Here is an 18714-nt window from a genome sequence, read left to right as displayed (position 1 = left end):
CAAACATAACAGATTTATATATGGTTCAATAATATAAGAATAATGTTACGTAATCAGTAAATATTTTTTTTATTGATATTTAGTTAATAATAATTTATATACACATTTATAAAAAATGTACACATAAAAAATATATAATTTATATTTATATTTATCAAAATTTTATATATACATATAAGTCAATATAATTTATATTTACATTTTTCAAAATTTATTTGTTAAAATAATTTAATATTTATATTAATTAAATAATAATAAAAATATTAAAAATTGCTGCTCAAAGAGTTTTAATTTTCACAATGCAATATTCAGGAGTATATGACATATGAACAACATTTGTTGAAAGTATGTAGAAGAGTCAGTGAGAATTATTAGGAGGTGCAAGAAATGACGTATTAATATGAAACTATTTTTTTTTTTGTCCTTTTTGATAAATTCGTGAGAATATAAACGAGTAATGTTATAATAATAATAATAATAATAATAATAATATTATTATTATTATTATTATTATTATTATTATTATTATTATTTTATTTAATTTGATATTTATAATTTTATATATATAATATCTTTACATATTTATTATATTTAAAATTACTATTTATTTTAATAATAATTTAGAAACATAAAATTAAAAACAAATATATTAAGAAAAATAAAAAAAATTATGACTATAATTTTGTTCTTAAAACATTTTTGGACAAGAATATGCTGTGAATTTTTTTTTCACTCGAGAGTCTACGTGGCCAGAATCTGAACTTCCAGATTCCGGATTCCAATCTAATTATGTGGTCTTCATTATTTGCCTTATTTATCGTTCCATTTAATAATTAATACCACATGACCTTTGACTTTTATTATAAAAGCATTTTATATATGCAAATTGTTGCCCAGCCCACTCTCTCTTTTTTCAAATTAATGCCAATTGCTTCTTGCCAGCCTTGACTCTTCCCTCACCATAATATTCTTTTCTAATTACATTAATCAATTTCGTTATTCCATATATATATTTCACCAGATCTTCAAATCCATTCTAATAACTGAATTAAAACAGCCAAAAGAAAATTATAAAAAATGCAAAATATCAAATAATATATACTTTACTCGTAGAATACTAGTTTAAGAACTTAATTTCATAAAAATTATTTTCAATTTAGAAAAATACTAAAAAAAATAAAAATTTGTTATTTTTTATTATTATTTAATTATTATTTATTAATTCAATTTTTTTAGTCTAATAATTCAACAACATATTTTATTTTATATTTTTAAATATTAATAACTAACTAATAACAAAAAACGATAAATTCTAATTATATTCTAACCTTCATTCTCAGTTTATACAAAAACATAAGCAATCTTACAAAGAAAGAAACAGTTTAATTAAATTAAATTCAAATATGAATTTATGGATTGAAATGAAAAACAAACACACCTTTGACTTGTGTAAAAGGTCTGAAAAGTAGTCAAAATAAACAAGGCCATTAGGCCAGCCCACAACTACAAATTATAGTACAGTTGATGAGAAAGAAAAGGGTAGTTAGTATTTGGCCCTCAAACATAGAGAATAAGGTAACTGCAAGCTCGACTAATGAGAACACATTACATAATAATATTCTTAATAAATAATATAAGACGATTCAGCTTGCGTGCATTGTATATCAATAATTAATTAGCACTGGTATACAGTTCATACACATTACTCCAATTTCCAAATTTGAATTCACACTAGGCTATAACTATTCTAGCTGTACATAGATACATATCTTATGTTACCTTATATATGTATATATATATATCCATCCACACCGCATCCTTGACTAGTTTTAAGTGCATAAGAGACACCAGCACTTCTTGTTTTCTCTATTCTTTTACGGTAAACACTTCTTGCCTTCTTATTATATTCTTCATTTTTTATACCTATTGTTACAACAAACAATAATGATGATATTTATTAGATCTAAAAACGCTTATTAACTCCAATTTTTCTTCTTCGGTGATGAGTAGGATGGGAATCGACGGAGGAGCACGCCGGAGAGGATGCGCGCCACGGAGGGAAGACTTCTTCCCGGAGGAGTCGTTTAGAAGCTTCGGGAGCTACAGCAAGGCGTTCAAGGAGACGCCGTGGAGGTTGAAGGATCGGGTCCTGTCCCGATCCAATGACAATACGGAGCTTGTGGAAATGAAGGCTCGGAGCAGCCACGAGATGAAGAAGACGCTCAATTGGTGGGACCTAATCTGGTTCGGGATCGGCGCCGTCATCGGCTCCGGAATTTTCGTTCTCACTGGTCTTGAAGCCCGTGACGACGCTGGACCCGCCGTTGTGCTGTCTTACGTCGTCTCCGGCATCTCTGCCTTGCTCTCTGTTTTCTGTTACACCGAGTTCGCCGTCGAAATACCCGTCGCAGGTACTCTTCACGTGAAAAACCGAATTACTTTCTACTTTATTTTCGTTTGACTTCAACTTTGCTATATTTTGATAAAAATAATTCGGAAAAATATAAGTGACAATAGTTTCATATAAGTATTTGACAATAGTCACGCCTTTTTATCTAAACATTTAGATAATTATTTAGAATATTTAGAATATAAACAACACAAAAATTAGGAATAATATTAGATCATTTTTATAACTTTTTTTAAATTAGAAACTTATTTTTTTAGGTTTATTTTTTTGAATGTCATTTCAATAGTTATCATTTAAATATAATTATGGAAATCCATTAATACCAATAGACAATAGTCCAATATTAATAACATTGATTACCTTAACAAAAATATCTAGCAACTCATAAAACCATATGATCTATAATAATTGAAAAATGCTGTAAAATCTAAACAAACAAATAAATAAACAAATAATTATACATACGCTATTTTTTTAAAAAAAGAAAGAAAAATAAAAATGATAAACAGCTAAGATTTTATTGCCATAAAAATGTGACTTTTCCCTAATTGCGATGCGAAGGCAATTTTCACTTGTATAATAATCTTTTTACGTTCTAATTATTCCTATCAATATTACCTATCGACATATATAGAATTTGACCATATATACTAGATATAAAAAATTATTGTAACTCATCAAAGAATTATATAGGGTATATATTATGTTAATAATAACATATACGTCTGAATGTGTTTTAGCAAGATTAACGCAGATAATTAACATAATAAATTGCCGAAGTAAGAGTGATTTCGCAAAAACTCCTAGTGGATCATGCGTTCCGCGTTGACTCATATTTCGTGCTGTGATTGACTTAATTAAGCTAGCTTGGCTGGCTAGTAGTGCAGCTGTATTTTGTAATAATTAGTATTTGAAAAATTTAATGAATTTAGATACATTAAAATTTTAATGATGTACTAATTTGATCTGATTGAAATATATTTTGAATTATTAGAGTGAATATATATAACTATATATTTATATTTTGTTTAAATACTTTTTACTATTTAATCATGATAGGCTGACTACGATAGGTTTTTCTATATTATTCGTCCATAGAAAACAGTTATGTTGATTTTTGAGAGTGATCGGTCATATACAACCTGAATCTCCTTATCCAAATTAAATTCTTTATTGGTATGTTACCTGAGCTTGACTACGATACACTGAAAAAGATTATTATATTCTTACAAGTTGAAATTTTATTCTTATAGCTAAGAAATATTAAGTTTTCATAAAGGAATTTCACTTATTTTATTTTTAAATCTAAAATTATATCTATTTTGGCTCCTTCATATATCAAATTTACAAATTCATTTTGTTGTTTTATTTGGCAAATGAACTAAAATATGCGAAAATATTTTAAAAAAAATCATATTTTGATCAAATTATTAGTCTACAAAATATTTGATAGGTGTAGAATGGCTGAGTAGAATTTCAGCCCACAGTGCCGTCCCACACAACTTGTGTAAAAGTCAACACGACCTTTTTGACTATTTTATTTTAAAAAAATAATAAAAAACGGTTATAATTTATTATTTTTTATTATTATTTAATTATTAATTTAATTTTTTTAGTTTAATAATTTAATAATATATTTTATTTTATATTTTTAAATATTAATAACTAATTAACGATTAAAGACAATAATCTAATGATTTTCTAACATTTTTTTTTTATTTTTTTTTTCACTAAAATTCAAAGTTAGGTTATTTGCACATTTTCTTTTAGTGTTACGACTCTTCTTTGAATATAGAGTCAAGTGTTTCGGCCACCAATCGGCTCGGGTAGATTAAAAGAAGGAATTTTGTTAAGTAGATAATAATTTTTGTAAATAATGTAAATAATGGGTTCTAAAATTAATTTAATAAAGTAAAAAAAATATTTTATTTTAAATTATTTTCTAAATTTTAATATTAAGATAATTATTTGCACATTTAGTAAATTGAACATCTAGCTATTGTTAACTGTACATGAATAAATCGAATAAAAAAAAATAACAATCCAATTAAAAATAATAAACTTTATCAACTACATATCTATTAAATTGAATATTCAATATATCTATTATTCACATTATTTATCTACTTATGCTTTTTTTAAAAGAAGTCCGAACTCTACATAGAAAAGAAAGATGAGGTTTGGACAATTAAAACGAGATGAGGTCAATCAAAACCAACGAAATGATATATATATATATATATATATATATATATATAATATTTTGACGGGTATATGGTTTCTTCTCTAAAATCAAATGTTTTCATACACCCTTTTTAACGAACCATACTTCATATGAGGCGTCTCACATTCATGTTTAATTAAAATTTTCTCATCATACGAAAAATCTCAGAACAAACCCCACACAATAAAGAGTCAACTTGCGTATAAAATTACTTTTTTTTTTTTCAAAATTAAAAATGAGATTCAAATCTGGAATTTTTAAGTGAGGAGCTCATTGGCTTGCGTATGAAGTTTACTTATTTTAGCCAAAGAAAATAATAACATAATGGAAATGCAACTGTGACAGATAATGAAGACTTCAATAGTCAACTTACGTTGCGTATCCTTGTGGCCTCTTTATTTGCTAGCGTTGATTGTTCCTACATATATTAGCGTACCCCCTTCGTGTTGACTACATAACATAAAACAAAATAAAAGCGTACAATAATTCTTGGCTGAAATGAATAATTTTCATAAACTATTTCGAGTGATGCGTTTACTAATCTTGATACATGTGAAATGTAATATAAAAATATCTCAAGGATAAGTGAGAACATATATATTTTATTAGAAATTTGAATTTTTTTTATGCATGAGAAATTCAACTCTGATGTAAGCATAAAGTGGATACAATATAATAAGTAGTAACTGTTTGTGTTTTACATTCGAGAATATCATTATTTGTGTATAAATACATGTGTGATTTAATTTATTTTTAATATATATTTATATTTTAATATGTATTTTATATTGGTGGTTGACTTTGGTATCCCCGAAACATAATTTAATTTCTATTTTTTTTATATTTTTTTATTTACAGTTGCACCTGCAATCTAAATAGCAAGAATGAGTAATGTAACAAGTTTTTTTCTTTCTTTTTTAGGTGGATCATTTGCCTACTTAAGAGTAGAGCTAGGAGACTTTGTGGCCTTTATAGCAGCCGGAAACATCCTCCTTGAGTATGTAATAGGCGGCGCCGCGGTAGCGCGGTCATGGACATCATATTTTGCCACCCTGTGTAACAAAAAACCTGATGACTTCCGTATAATAGTCCACAAAATGAACCCAGATTATGGCCATCTTGACCCTATAGCCGTTGGAATCCTGATAATCATCACCATCCTTGCAGTGTACAGCACCAAAGGCTCTTCCATCTTCAACTACATCGCCTCACTCTTCCACATGGTCGTCATTGTCTTCATCATAATCGCCGGCCTCATCAATGCCAAAACTGAAAACTACAGTGACTTTGTTCCTTATGGTGTCCGTGGTGTGTTCAAAGCTTCAGCAGTTCTTTTCTTTGCATATGTAGGATTTGATGCAGTGTCAACCATGGCTGAAGAAACTAAGGACCCTGCCAAGGACATTCCCATTGGCCTTGTTGGCTCAATGGTGCTTACCACAACACTTTATTGCTTATTAGCCGTGACACTATGCCTTATGCAACCTTACAAAACAATTGACCCAGATGCACCGTTTTCGGTGGCTTTTTCTGTTGTTGGATGGGATTGGGCTAAGTACATTGTTGCATTGGGTGCATTGAAGGGAATGACCACAGTGTTATTGGTAAGTGCAGTTGGTCAAGCTCGTTACCTTACTCACATTGCACGTACTCACATGATGCCTCCTTGGTTTGCTCATGTTCATGAGAAAACAGGGACACCAGTGAATGCCACAGTAACAATGCTTGCAGCTACAGCTATTATTGCTTTCTTCACAAACCTTGGAATCCTCGCCAACCTTCTATCAATTTCTACCCTCTTTATATTCATGCTTGTGGCACTAGGGATTCTTGTGAGGAGATACTATTCAAGTGGGGTTACCACAAAACAGAACCAGATCAAGCTCATCGTGTGTCTTGTTATCATTCTTGGTTCTTCATGTGGAATTGCAGCTTACTGGGCTAGCAGTGATGGTTGGATCGGGTATGTCATAGCTGGACCATTGTGGCTTATAGGGACCGCAGGACTTTGGCTTGGTGTTCCACAGGCAAAGCAGCCAAAACTCTGGGGAGTGCCTTTGGTTCCATGGCTACCTTCTCTGTCCATTGCCATTAACATATTCCTTCTTGGCTCTATTGATAAGCAATCGTTTATAAGGTTTTTGGCTTGGACAGGGTTTCTCTTGGTATACTATGTTTTTGTGGGGTTGCATGCTTCTTATGACACTGCAAAACAGTTTGAAACCCAAAAGGGAACCAAGGAGGCTGAGGCACATTGGAACAAGGTTGAAGAGGGAGTGGATGGAAAAGTGTCTCATACACCATCCACTTCCTAGTTGAATGATTCTCAATGTGTTTATGAATTTGTAAGCTAAATTCTCTGTATGTGGCATAAAGATTTAGGTAGTCATCTTCTACTGCGCTCTGGCTTAAACCATTGTTTTTCCCTCTCAATAAAGGGGAAACAACTTCACCATGTGTAGTACCTTTATATTAGTTATGTTTGGATTTTATAAATTTCCATTCTATATTTACCCTTTAATCAAAGATTTTGGTAGATAAATTTTGAATTTTTTACTATGACAAACAAAATATAAATTATTATGAATTAATATGGATTTTTTAAAAAAAATTAATTATATTTAATTTGATACACTGTAAGTATAAATTTTATACATACATTCAATCATATAATATTATATTTATATTAGCGGAAAAACAACTATTTGTGCCCATAAACTTTACGAACGCTGACAAAAGTACTCATTAAAGAAGGAAACTAACGTTGTATCCATCAAAGATGGATTCCATTCGACAAAAGTAGCCAAATCCTAAATTTATGTTAACTTTTTAATAAAATTCCAAAATTACCCCCACCATTATCTTCAACCCCTCCTCTCTTCTTTCCCAAATCTCAAATACCTCCATTGCCTAAAAACCCTAATCTCAATACCTAAAAACCCCAAATGATCATTTTCCTAATCCTAATCTCAATACCCCTTTCAACAATTTTCAACCCTCTCTTTATTCAGCAATTTAACCTTTCTTCTTCTTCTTCTTCTATGGCTTCAATGAACTTGCTGGGTTTCTCTCTCTCCCCTCAAGAACAACACACTACTACTACTCATCATCATCAAACTCGTTTTGGGTTATTCAATCCCACTGCACAAGATGATGTAACTGCTGCTGATGATGGAAACTGCTTCGATCTCACTCCTTCCACTCATGTCGCTACTACTCTCAACCTCCCTCCTTTTCCCATCTATCAAGAACCCTTCAACAATCATCATCACCTTTCTACTCATCAAGGTTTAATAATTTCTTTTCTCTTTTAATTTCTTTATTATTATTACAAATTATTCTTTTTTTTTAAATTTTTCTTTATCATCATAAATTGGAAGGAAAATAACTACATCAACCAAAACCTGCTATTGAAAACTTCATGCAACAACAATAACAATGTCGACGACAACCACACCACCACCATCACCAACAACCCAAGCTCGAGAACTTCCTCGGTGGACACTCCTTCGCCGATCATCATCATTATTACAGTGCCAACTCATCGAGAGACTACCTCTTCCAAAATTGCTCTCAGCCGGAAGTTACAGCAGGAGGAGGAGAAGGCTCCGCCGGCGGCAGTGGTGGAAGCACAAACTCAATACACCATCAACACGTGTTGGTGAAGGAGGTGGTAAAATTGATGAAAAGAATAAAGAGAGGGTTGAAATTTGTTGAAAGGGGTATTGAGATTAGGGTTAGGAAAATAATAATTTGGGGTTTTTAGGTATTGAGATTAGGGTTTTTAGGCAATGGAGATATTTGAGATTTGGGAAAGAAGAGAGGAGGGGTTGAAGATAATGGTGGGGATAATTCTAGAATTTTATTAAAAAATCAACATAAATTTAAGATTTGGCTACTTTTGTCGTATGGAATCTATCTTTGATGGATACAACGTTAGTTTCCTTCTTTAATGGATACTTTTGTCAGCATTCGTAAAGTTCATAGATACAAATGGTTGTTTTTCCTATATTAGCACATAAATAATCATTTAAAATAACAAATTTTATTAAATAATTATATAAAATATTATAGCCAATGAGCTATAATTCAAATAGTATAGTTTTTCAAGTCACCAAAAAAAAATAGTATAGTTTTTCTATACTCATTTAGAGGTAGTGGATTTGAGTCTTCTTGTCTTTAATAAAAAAAATTATATAAAATATTGTATATAGTCAGTATATTATAATTCAACTCAAATAATTATTATGCAAATACTATTTGGATTTTGGACAGAATTTCAATAAAACAAAACATTGGGCCTAAGTGCAGTTTTATTAGGCTCCGATTCAACGCAAACATAAGTATTTGGTTAAATTGCACACTATTGGGCTTAGAATGGACTAATTGGGCTTTCACTACCATTACATTCTTCGCTTTTTTCTTTTTTTTTTTTCCGGCTAATGCACGGTCGCGATGCCGTTACCACCGTGGCGGCGGAGGAAACCGCCGCCTACAGCCGGCGCCGAAGAAGCCTCCGAACGCCGCCTTCGCATTCTAAAACCCTAACGTGTCCCTTTGTACGGTTCCGACGTTCCTGCATGGTCGTCACAGAACGCGCTTGGCTTCCTTCCCCGGCATTTGCTCCAATCCAAGACCTCTGGAGCTGAGGAAGCCATCGGTTTTTCTTACTTAATATCTACACTACTTCCCGTTACATGGTTTTGGAAAATCGATAATGCATTACAAGTTAATTTGCCTAACTTCTTCTCCATCATGCTTTCTTTCAGGCAGGAACTGATATAACAGACTTAATAGCTCTTGAGATGTCGAAGCAGGTGAATTAGCTAATTATTGTTTTTCATTTTTTGTGACAATTGGCAATGTTCTTCCATTTTCATGGACTAATGTTTGTGAATTTATGATTTAAATTTATATATCAACTTTGGATTTGGATTTAGATTTAGGCGAAAGCTAGCGCATTATGTGAATGCATCGAACACACACATTCTTTTCCACTAATGAGCCAATTATCTTTTTATCTTTGGAACGATTTCATTCATTTAACCCCAAATATACATAAATTATTATCCACTGATGTCAGTACTGGTCCCCTCCATTAAATGACCTAATCCTGTTCTTTTTCCTAATCCCAAGACAGAATTGCTATTATAATAATTTCAACGATCATCCTAATTTTATTATCTTTGCCCCCATATGGCCTGGTTGGTAAAGCTAACCCACTAGCTAAGCTGTTACAAAGAACCTGACACCAGCATTAAACTGAAATTCTCCTTAATAAATACAAAACGGTTCTTGTATATAATTTTTTAAGTCTAATTGAGTTAGTGCTTGATTTACAGATTCTAAGTTCGAGGAATGCAATGAGTGTCTTTGAAGCCAAAGGACCCCACAGATGCTTCGTTAATCAAATAAAAAATTACCCTATATCACATCCAAAGAAAGTGCAGTTTTGCCAGAGACAATTACTTAAATGCATCTTTCTTAAACGGGTATAAGTAATCATGGCTCCCTGAGTCCCTGGGTTATTACTTAACTCTGTTTATGCTTTTTCTTTTTACATAAACAATCATGATTTCTTTCTCGTAACAGAGATATTTGGTACTAATTTATTTCCTTTGCAGAAGACTTATTCTTTATGTGCAGTAGGTAGCTGTTTGATAAGGTGGTTTTGGGGATTTAGTATTTGTATTTTTGACAAGCTGGTAAGAGCACCATTGTAGGATTTTCATCTATCCGCTGGTGGTTTTGTCTCTGTTGGGTTGCAGAGAACTGACATGAATGTTTTGCTACTCTACTTTTGAGGTTGTGGGAGACAAAGTTTCACAGACCTTCTGGTGTCAGATATCTTGCTTCGATGCTTGTCATATAATTGAACAATAGGCCTTTATTTGGCGCTGCTTAATAAAAAGATTTAAGTATAAGGTGTGATCTATTTTGGACACTGGTTATTGAGTTCTTCTTTTGTAGCTTTGAGCCTTTGAGCGAATACTCAATGGCTTGCATGAAGTTGGGTTCCAGAGCTGATGTATTCCAACGTCAAGGCCAGGCCTGGTATTTAATCTCTTTCCTTATGCATCATAAAATTCTAACGTTGATATTGCTTTCACTTCATTGATAATAAGGCGCTTGTATAATGTCTAACCTCTCGTTGATATGTAACACAGGTTCTGCAGAACGGGGCTACCAAGTGATATAGTTGTTGAAGTTGGTGACATATCCTTCCATCTTCACAAGGTATCTCATATTTATTATATTAATTTAGTTATAACTTCTTGTTGATGATATCCATGGGGATAGTGTATTGTTCTAGTTTCTTGAATGTATAATTAATTTTTTCTAAAGTCTGGTTTTTCTTGAAGACTCACTGAAGCTTACGCGAGTACAGACAAACAAAAACAGATTTTATGCAACTAAATTTGAAGTCCTTGTCTGTTTACAATAAGTACAAAATAGTAAATACGTGATGCTGCTACAACTGGAATCTTGTTCTACATATAATATACCAAGTCCTAACTCAGTTTTCCTTCAATTATCATCAATGCAGTTCCCTTTACTCTCTAGAAGTGGTGTTTTGGCAAGACTGATAGCTGAAGCTCCGAAAGAAAGGGAAGATTGTGTCATAGAACTTCCTGACATTCCAGGTGGATCCAAAACATTTGAACTGGTAGCAAAATTCTGCTACAATGTGAAATTCGAGCTTACTGCCTCAAACATTGTACACCTCCGGTGTGCTGCTGAGCATCTTCAAATGACTGAGGAATATGGTGATGCCAATCTTATTTCACAAACGGAAACCTTTCTTAACCAAGTAGTCCTCAGAAGTTGGAAAGATACACTTAAGGCACTTCAAACCTGTGATGGGGACGTTTTACCATATGCTGAAGAGCTTCACATTGTGAAAAGTTGCATTGAGTCACTCTCAGGAAAAGCGTCATCTTCTGGTCCAAACCTCTTTGGGTGGCCAATAGTGGAGCAGGGTTTGTGGTCAATGCAGAGCCCTGGCGGTAGTGTTTTGTGGAATGGAATAAGTATTGGTGCAAAACCAAACATCTCAAGTTCAGATTGGTGGTATGGAGATTTAACAACTCTGAGTTTACCTCTTTATATGAGGCTTATAGCAGTAATGGAATCTCACGGCATTAGCCACAAGATCATTGCTGGTTCTCTTGTTGTCTATGCAGAAAAGTTTCTGCCAGGTTTCAATCGTCACAAGGTATCTGATGAGTCTAGTAACCATTTGACACCATTATCTGAAGAAGAGCAGAAGATTTTGCTGGAAGATATTGATAAGTTACTTCCATTGCAAAGAGGTCTTGTTCCAACCAAATTCTTGCTTGGTCTACTTCGCCTTGCCATGATACTCCAGCTTAGCCCCTCTTGCAAATCAAGTTTGGAGAAGAGGATCGGGATGCAGCTTGATGAGGCTACTGCAGAAGATCTCTTGATGCCCAATTTCACATGTTCAGATGAGACACTTTACAATGTTGACTGTGTGCAAAGAGTACTTGAACACTTCCTTGCCATGGATCAGGTGGCAGGTGGTGCTTCTCCGTGTTCGACTGACAGCAGCCATTTGATTGGCTCACCATCACAAACACCAATCACCATGGTAGCCAAGCTGATTGATGGTTACCTCGTAGAGATTGCCCCGGACGTCAACCTGAAACTTCCCAAGTTCCAAGCCCTTGCTGCAGCAGTTCCAGAGTTTGCCAGGCCTTTGGATGATGGTCTATACCGCGCTATAGACATGTATTTGAAGGTAATAACTTAATTGTATATATACCATGAATAATAACTTAAATTTGCATACTCCTAAAGAGTATTTAACTTGTACTATAGGAACACTTATAGCCGCTCGTTCTCATACTTTATATAATTTTTAAACATTATATACGAGTATGAGTAGCTATGAATCTTCCTGGAACATGCAAAATGGTGCTGTTTTGAATCCAACTGGTAAAACACCTGTATACTGGACTGACTTAATGTTGATACCATTAAAAAATGCAGAATCACCCATGGTTGACAGAATCTGAGAGAGAGCAATTATGCAGGGTGATGGATTGTCAGAAGCTGTCGTTAGAAGCATGCACACATGCTGCACAGAATGAGAGGCTACCCTTGAGAGTTATAGTTCAAGTCCTGTTCTTTGAGCAACTCCAACTTAGGACTTCAATTGTTGGTTGCTTCATGGTTTCAGATAATCTTGAAGGGTCCAGATACTTACTAAGAAGTGGGGCAACAGCTGCAAGGGAAAATCAGATTCTAAAAGTGGGAATGGACAGCATGAGGATGAGGGTGTGTGAGCTTGAGAAGGAATGTTCAAACATGAGGAAGGAGATTGAGAAATTGAGTGGCGTAAAGAATTCTACTTCTAGCACTAGCTCTTGGGGAAATATGCCAATGTTGCTTGGGTTTAAGATGTGTAGTGCCAATGAAGGATCGGTTAGAAAACAAAAAATTGGAGAGAGTAAAGTTAAGACATTGAAGAACAGATACGGTAAACATAAGAATTCTTCTCATGGTGATAAGGCATCCATCTCTTCAGCTCTTTCATAGTGTAACCTTTCCATTTGCTAAAAAGTGGAATCTCCATTTGTATATATGGTATCCTGTGTAATGTGATTTCCACTGCCTGTGCAGATATAATGTTTATACGCATCTTGCTAGCAAGTATGAACCGAACACATTCCGCCCCCTAAAAAGAAAATTTTCCTTTTGAATCTTTGCCCAAGTTTTGACATAATTGTTGGTTCACTTAATTTCTTCAGTCATACAAACGTTTTTGTAACTAAGTCCAACAAAAAAAAAATGTGTGCATGCATTACCGCCTTTTTCTTTTCTGTACTTTTTCATCACATAAATTTTTGTTGGAGAGCACAGAAATTTATTGACATAACACAAAAATGTTTGCATATAGCACAAATTTAATAATTTATTGATATAGCATAAAATATTTGCACATAGTACATAAAATTTTTATGCGAATATATTTTTAGTTGCGTAAATCAATTGTTGTCTTTCAAAAATTTATGTGCATAAAAAAATTCTGTTGTATTTGTACACCAAAATTTCTACACTATATGTATTTTGTTGGTTGGGTCTCAATGTTTTAGAAATTTAGCTCTTCAAAAATTTGTACCGCGCACCAAAATTTGTGATGTGCACCAAATTTTTTATGTTGTGCGTATTTTGTTGGTTGAGTGCCAAAATTCTAGGCATGTGGTCTTTTAAAAATTTATGTTGTGTTTGTGTTATAGTTTTGTGAACATATATAAGAAAAGAAGATGACGATGACAATGGTAATAATGAAAGAGGATGGAAAGGAAAAATAAAGAGAAGAAATCAAACAAGAAAAGAAGACGACGTCATTGAAGAAGTGCGTAGAAGAAGCTCGAAGTAGTTGTTGAAGACGACGACGACGACCACGTTTAAAAAAGAAATGCACGTATCTGACTTGGTTGGGACTTAGTCGGTAAAATTACTTGGCCGTGTAACTTTATTGTAATTTTTTACCCCAAGTTTTAATCAAACCCGGGTTTACAGATTAGATTCTTGTTTCAAAGCAAAATTGGAATATTCACATTCCAATTGCTTGATATGTACAAATTTTTAGATTTTGATTCTCTAAATTTTGAATTTAACTTTAGAGGGTAAAATATGATCTATCACTATTTATTTTATAGATGAAACCAAGAGAATACATGAGAGAGAAAACATTCAATGGTGAGAAATCTTACTTTATTCTCTAAAGTGTAAATCTAAATCTAAAATTTAGAGGATCCAAATTCCAAATTTTTAACCCAAGGCAACCAAATTGCTAACAAAGAAAGTGAGTATCAATATTAGAAAAAGTGCATCTTTGTTACTTCAATATGCTTAAGAGAAATTTTATATCCTTTCTGAGATACGTTTTTGCTACTTTTTCCCTTTAACCTTTTCATTTAAGATACTTTTTGGTTCTGGAGTAGCATTAATGCATGATATTCACTGCAGCACCATTATTGGTATTATCCCAGACATTTCAAATGATTGGTAAAAATCTATCACATAAGCCACCTCATCATCAGTGGGTACATCATATCAAATAAATCTCAACAAATTGTTCTTAACATGTCATCATGAAAAGCACAAGCTTCACAATCCATGAAATAAATATAAGAAAAAAGACCAAAAAGAGCATATGCTAGTCCAGGACTTGTAAGTCAAGAGATAGAATCTGAATGAACCAATAGATTTGGCAATTACACACATATTAATGCCCCTTTACACGACTTGTCCTCCTCAATTCATATACATGCATATATGATATGATACCCTCCAACTCTGGCATTGGACAAAAGATTCATTTCAATTGAAATCATTGCAGGCTGCAACATCATTATACACAAGAAAAAGAAGAAAAAACATCTTCCTATGACAGCACTGTGATAATTTGTTGTACACTATGCTTCTAAATCTTATTCCATTATTTTTTATCTGTTGTAACCCCAACAACAACATTGCTAACCTGCAACATGTCAAATTTCATGTCAGTCAGTCTTGCTGGCTGAAGTTACCAAAAAAAACATATACAAATGAACAAAAAAAAGAAACTGAAAATAGATGACAATTACCAATTTTCCATTTGAATCAACAGTCATGGGATTCTCTATCACAACGGTTTGGGTCTGAGATTGGGGCATCGACTGCAGGAAGTGAAATAGAATCATATACATATTCATGATACCACAATAGAAAATCATCAATTCACCATAACGTTTCATAATCACTATATTTCTATATATTTAAATTTAAAAACATACTGTTGAAGTAGAGGGTACTGTCCCATAGTTGGTTGTTCCATTAGGTCTATGGACTGGGATTGGAAGCCTTCCATTGTTCATCTATAAAAAGATAGGGATGTTACACAAATTGTAGTTACCCTACTCCGTATGAGTGGGTTTTAAAATTCCATTTTGAGATCCAATCAATTACTGTGAGAAAAAATTAGTGGCATGCATATCAAAGAAACCAATTATTTAAAAGAAGAAAATTAAAATGATTTCAGGAATTTATCAAATTTTACATTTAAATGAAGCAACAATAATGGAAAATGAACTTGAATTTTATTTTTTTGGCATATTGAAGCATTGATGAGAATATATAATCAATCCACATATTAACTAACGCTTTAAATGTATACTTACATTGACATTAGTAACATATTGGCAAAGTGCACATTTGACAGAAGGAGCTCCGTAAGGATACATGAGTGTTGTCCGGCAGTTCCCACAATGGACATGGGCGACTTGACTGGGTGCTTTTTAATGCAAACAACAAGATCAAAAGCAGTCAGTCAGTAAACAACAAACAACCTTCAACCAGATAAAAAGCATAGGTTATTACATAAGGTACGCGAAACACAACCAAATGAACCAACACCTCAAAAACAGGCAACATCTTGTAGCATAAGCATTAAGCATGGCTTTGTGCACATAAGGCCCTCATCACTGATCTCTAGATATAGAATGAATATAGTTCCAGATTGTTGGCTACAAACTGATCATGAAAGTGTATTTTTTTAACAAAGGAATGTCAACACCAAGTGGTTGGATATAAATGACATTACAATTGCCTAAGAGTTGTCATAACATAGTCATGATTCTATATCTTCATGATTTAATATTATTGTTCTCCATATTGTAAACAAAAGATGTGAAGCAAGGATAAACATAAAGGATCAAAATAGTCATTTATCCAGTATGATATTTTACCAGAATGAAGACTGTTTCAAAAGTCAAAAGCAATGGCTTCTGCTGGGATGGGAAGGATTTTCTCTCATATCATCACATTTTTATGATTTGCTAGGGGGAAAGAATCACAAAATGAAGTATCATCAACAGACTGCAGGTGAGAAACATCCATACCCTCAGGTCCAAGAACTAAGCTTTAGGTTTTAACTTTTAATCAACCCCTTTTTACTATCTCTTACGGACATACACTCATTTCATTTTCTTAGACCAATTGAAGCACTTAGTAGTCAGCACATAGACAAATAAGCTTCACACAACCGAAAATAAACAAGTATACAGTACCTGGTGGTGCAAGGTTTACAGTTTGACAGCAGGAACATCTCACGCTTGTAGCTCCACGTGTGTACATTAGCAGTGTCCTACATCCCCCGCAAACAAGTTGAGACATCTCCATTCCTGCAGAGGTATAAGAGAAAGGTCCTCAATAAAAGCATCAATTCAGACTCTGGCTACATTTAAGTATTTAATCCAGCAGGCCAAAGTTATCAAACTCGAGAATTCACCTAACTCGCAAAGCCTGGGTAGACTTTAAAATGTAAAATTCAACCCATAAAACCAAAACTAGTAAGTGTTGTTGAGTTAATTCAGGAGTTTGATAACCTTGCCGCAGGCTGCATAGTCCATTTCTAGTTTAATCTTGTCTATACAGAGAATAATGTTGCATATAATGAACGAAGATTGCAGGATAATACACAAATTATCAAGCCCACAAAATTCTCCAATCAAGAAATTTGAAGGACACAGCTTACCAGGTGGAGGAACAGAGGTAATTGTGTTGCACAATGCACAACACACATTGGTTGCCCCTCTAGGATAAAGCAAAATGCTCCTACACCCATTACACACAAGTTGGCTCTGCATAGCTGCCAAACAAAAAAGAGGAAAAGATCAATTCACCAAGATTCTCAAACAAAATAAATCTATGTAGTGCCACATACAATCGTGATTAATAATCTAATCTCAATTAAAAGTTCACTTCTGTACAAAACATCTAATTCTTTATGAATTTGAAATGGCAACCACACCCAGAAACCCCAAAATTAAGACAACGAAAAACACAAAACGGTAAAATAAATGATCTGACAATAATACCTGCGAATGACCCTGCTTCAATAATCCCGAAACCAAGTCAACGGAAAAAAAAAAAACTTTCTGAGAAACAAAGATGGAAGAAAGGGGAAAAACCGATGGGGGCAACAAGAAGATGCGAAATTGAAGAAAGAATCTGGGGAAGAATCGAAACGGTGGCTCGATGAATGAAAAGGGGCCACGAAGGCGGTGGTTTGGCGATAAACTTGATTTTATTTTGGTTAATTGAGGGATTGGAATTGGGAATAGATTGGATTGAAGGAAGGACGAGAAGAGGAAGAAAAAAGGGGGAAAAGGGGGGGGAAAAGTAAACCCAACCAAACACGCCCTTTTTCTCTCTCTTTCTCTTTCTCTTTCACTTTCTCTTTCTCTCAGCCTAAGCTTCCTCTGTGATTCTGTGTTGTTTGTTTTGTTGTGTGCTACTTCGCATATTTTCCCATGAAATTCAATTTCTTCATCCCTTCCGAAAAACACAGATTTTGAAATTTCGATGACCTTTACTTTTGGTCCACTTTTTGAGGTTTTATTATCGTTTTATTATTTACTTAGTCAAAATTACAAAACCCCATTTAATGGATGGATAGTTAAAGTTTTATTTTTTTTATTGGTAAAAACTCAGTTTTGTCGTAAGAATTTTTTTTTTTATCAAAGATAAGAGACTCCAACCCACAATTTCTTAGATGAATATAAAAAGATTATACTATTTAAACTATAATTTATTGGTCTTTTCGTAAAAAACTTAATTATTAAGAGTTGGTGTGAAATGATAATTTGACGTATTTATTTAAATACAAATAATAAAACATTAAATATTTTTTAAATCAAGCTAACCAAATTAAATTTGCATGCTTTTTTTTTCTTGATTTTCTTCTTTTTCTTTTTCTGATGCTATTTTTACCATCATCTCCATTATTATTATATTTTCTCCCTTCTTTTATTTATTTATTTATTTATTTTTATTTATTTTTTTTATTATCATCGTTATAGTCATCATCATCTTTTTATTAATATTATCACATAATTAAGTTAATGATAATAAAAGTGATACAAAAATTTTTAATTAAATACACAAAAAATTTATTAAAAATAATATCAATTTTTTATAAATAACATAAAAAATGTTTAAAATACCATAAATCCAAACTCATAATTAATTATTCACTCAACTAATAAAATACATTTAAATATATTTT

At 32.9% G+C, this 18714-nt stretch overlaps 3 protein-coding genes across 5 annotated transcripts; 2 read left to right on the top strand and 1 right to left on the bottom strand.

The window, feature by feature from the left end:
- The first annotated feature begins 1531 nt into the window (after nt 1–1531).
- LOC112734328 (cationic amino acid transporter 1) lies at nt 1532–7176 on the top strand. Of its 2 annotated transcripts, XM_025783586.3 has the most exons (3): nt 1532–1879; nt 2011–2411; nt 5556–7176. In XM_025783586.3, the coding sequence occupies exons 2-3, from the start codon at nt 2012–2014 to the stop codon at nt 6947–6949; spliced, it is 1794 nt and encodes a 597-aa protein (XP_025639371.1). In that variant the 5' UTR covers nt 1532–1879; nt 2011; the 3' UTR covers nt 6950–7176. The 2 variants fall into 2 exon arrangements, with proteins under 2 accessions (XP_025639371.1, XP_025639370.1); XM_025783585.2 differs by lacking the exon at nt 1532–1879 and having other exon boundaries at nt 2003–2411.
- A 1799-nt stretch (nt 7177–8975) lies between these two features.
- On the top strand, nt 8976–13362 carry LOC112734327 (BTB/POZ domain-containing protein At1g30440). 2 transcript variants are annotated; one of them, XM_025783583.3, is made up of 6 exons: nt 8976–9294; nt 9404–9451; nt 9977–10688; nt 10802–10871; nt 11182–12396; nt 12648–13362. In XM_025783583.3, the coding sequence occupies exons 3-6, from the start codon at nt 10630–10632 to the stop codon at nt 13194–13196; spliced, it is 1893 nt and encodes a 630-aa protein (XP_025639368.1). In that variant the 5' UTR covers nt 8976–9294; nt 9404–9451; nt 9977–10629; the 3' UTR covers nt 13197–13362. The 2 variants fall into 2 exon arrangements, with proteins under 2 accessions (XP_025639368.1, XP_072089728.1); XM_072233627.1 differs by having other exon boundaries at nt 9010–9451.
- Nucleotides 13363–14666: 1304 nt separating this feature from the next.
- On the bottom strand, nt 14667–18057 carry LOC112734326 (protein LSD1). Its single transcript, XM_025783582.3, has 7 exons — nt 17525–18057; nt 17182–17295; nt 16715–16828; nt 15827–15939; nt 15443–15523; nt 15254–15325; nt 14667–15147 (listed from the first exon to the last, which is right to left on the bottom strand). Exons 2-7 carry the CDS (start codon nt 17291–17293, stop codon nt 15106–15108), a joined length of 534 nt encoding a protein of 177 aa, XP_025639367.1. The 5' UTR covers nt 17294–17295; nt 17525–18057; the 3' UTR covers nt 14667–15105.
- Nucleotides 18058–18714: the final 657 nt, after the last annotated feature.

Source organism: Arachis hypogaea, chromosome 3, assembly GCF_003086295.3.
Source record: "Arachis hypogaea cultivar Tifrunner chromosome 3, arahy.Tifrunner.gnm2.J5K5, whole genome shotgun sequence".
Classification (NCBI taxonomy): domain Eukaryota; kingdom Viridiplantae; phylum Streptophyta; class Magnoliopsida; order Fabales; family Fabaceae; genus Arachis; species Arachis hypogaea.
The sequence above is the reverse complement of the archived record's forward strand: the minus strand, read 5'-3'. Positions and strand labels throughout refer to the sequence as shown.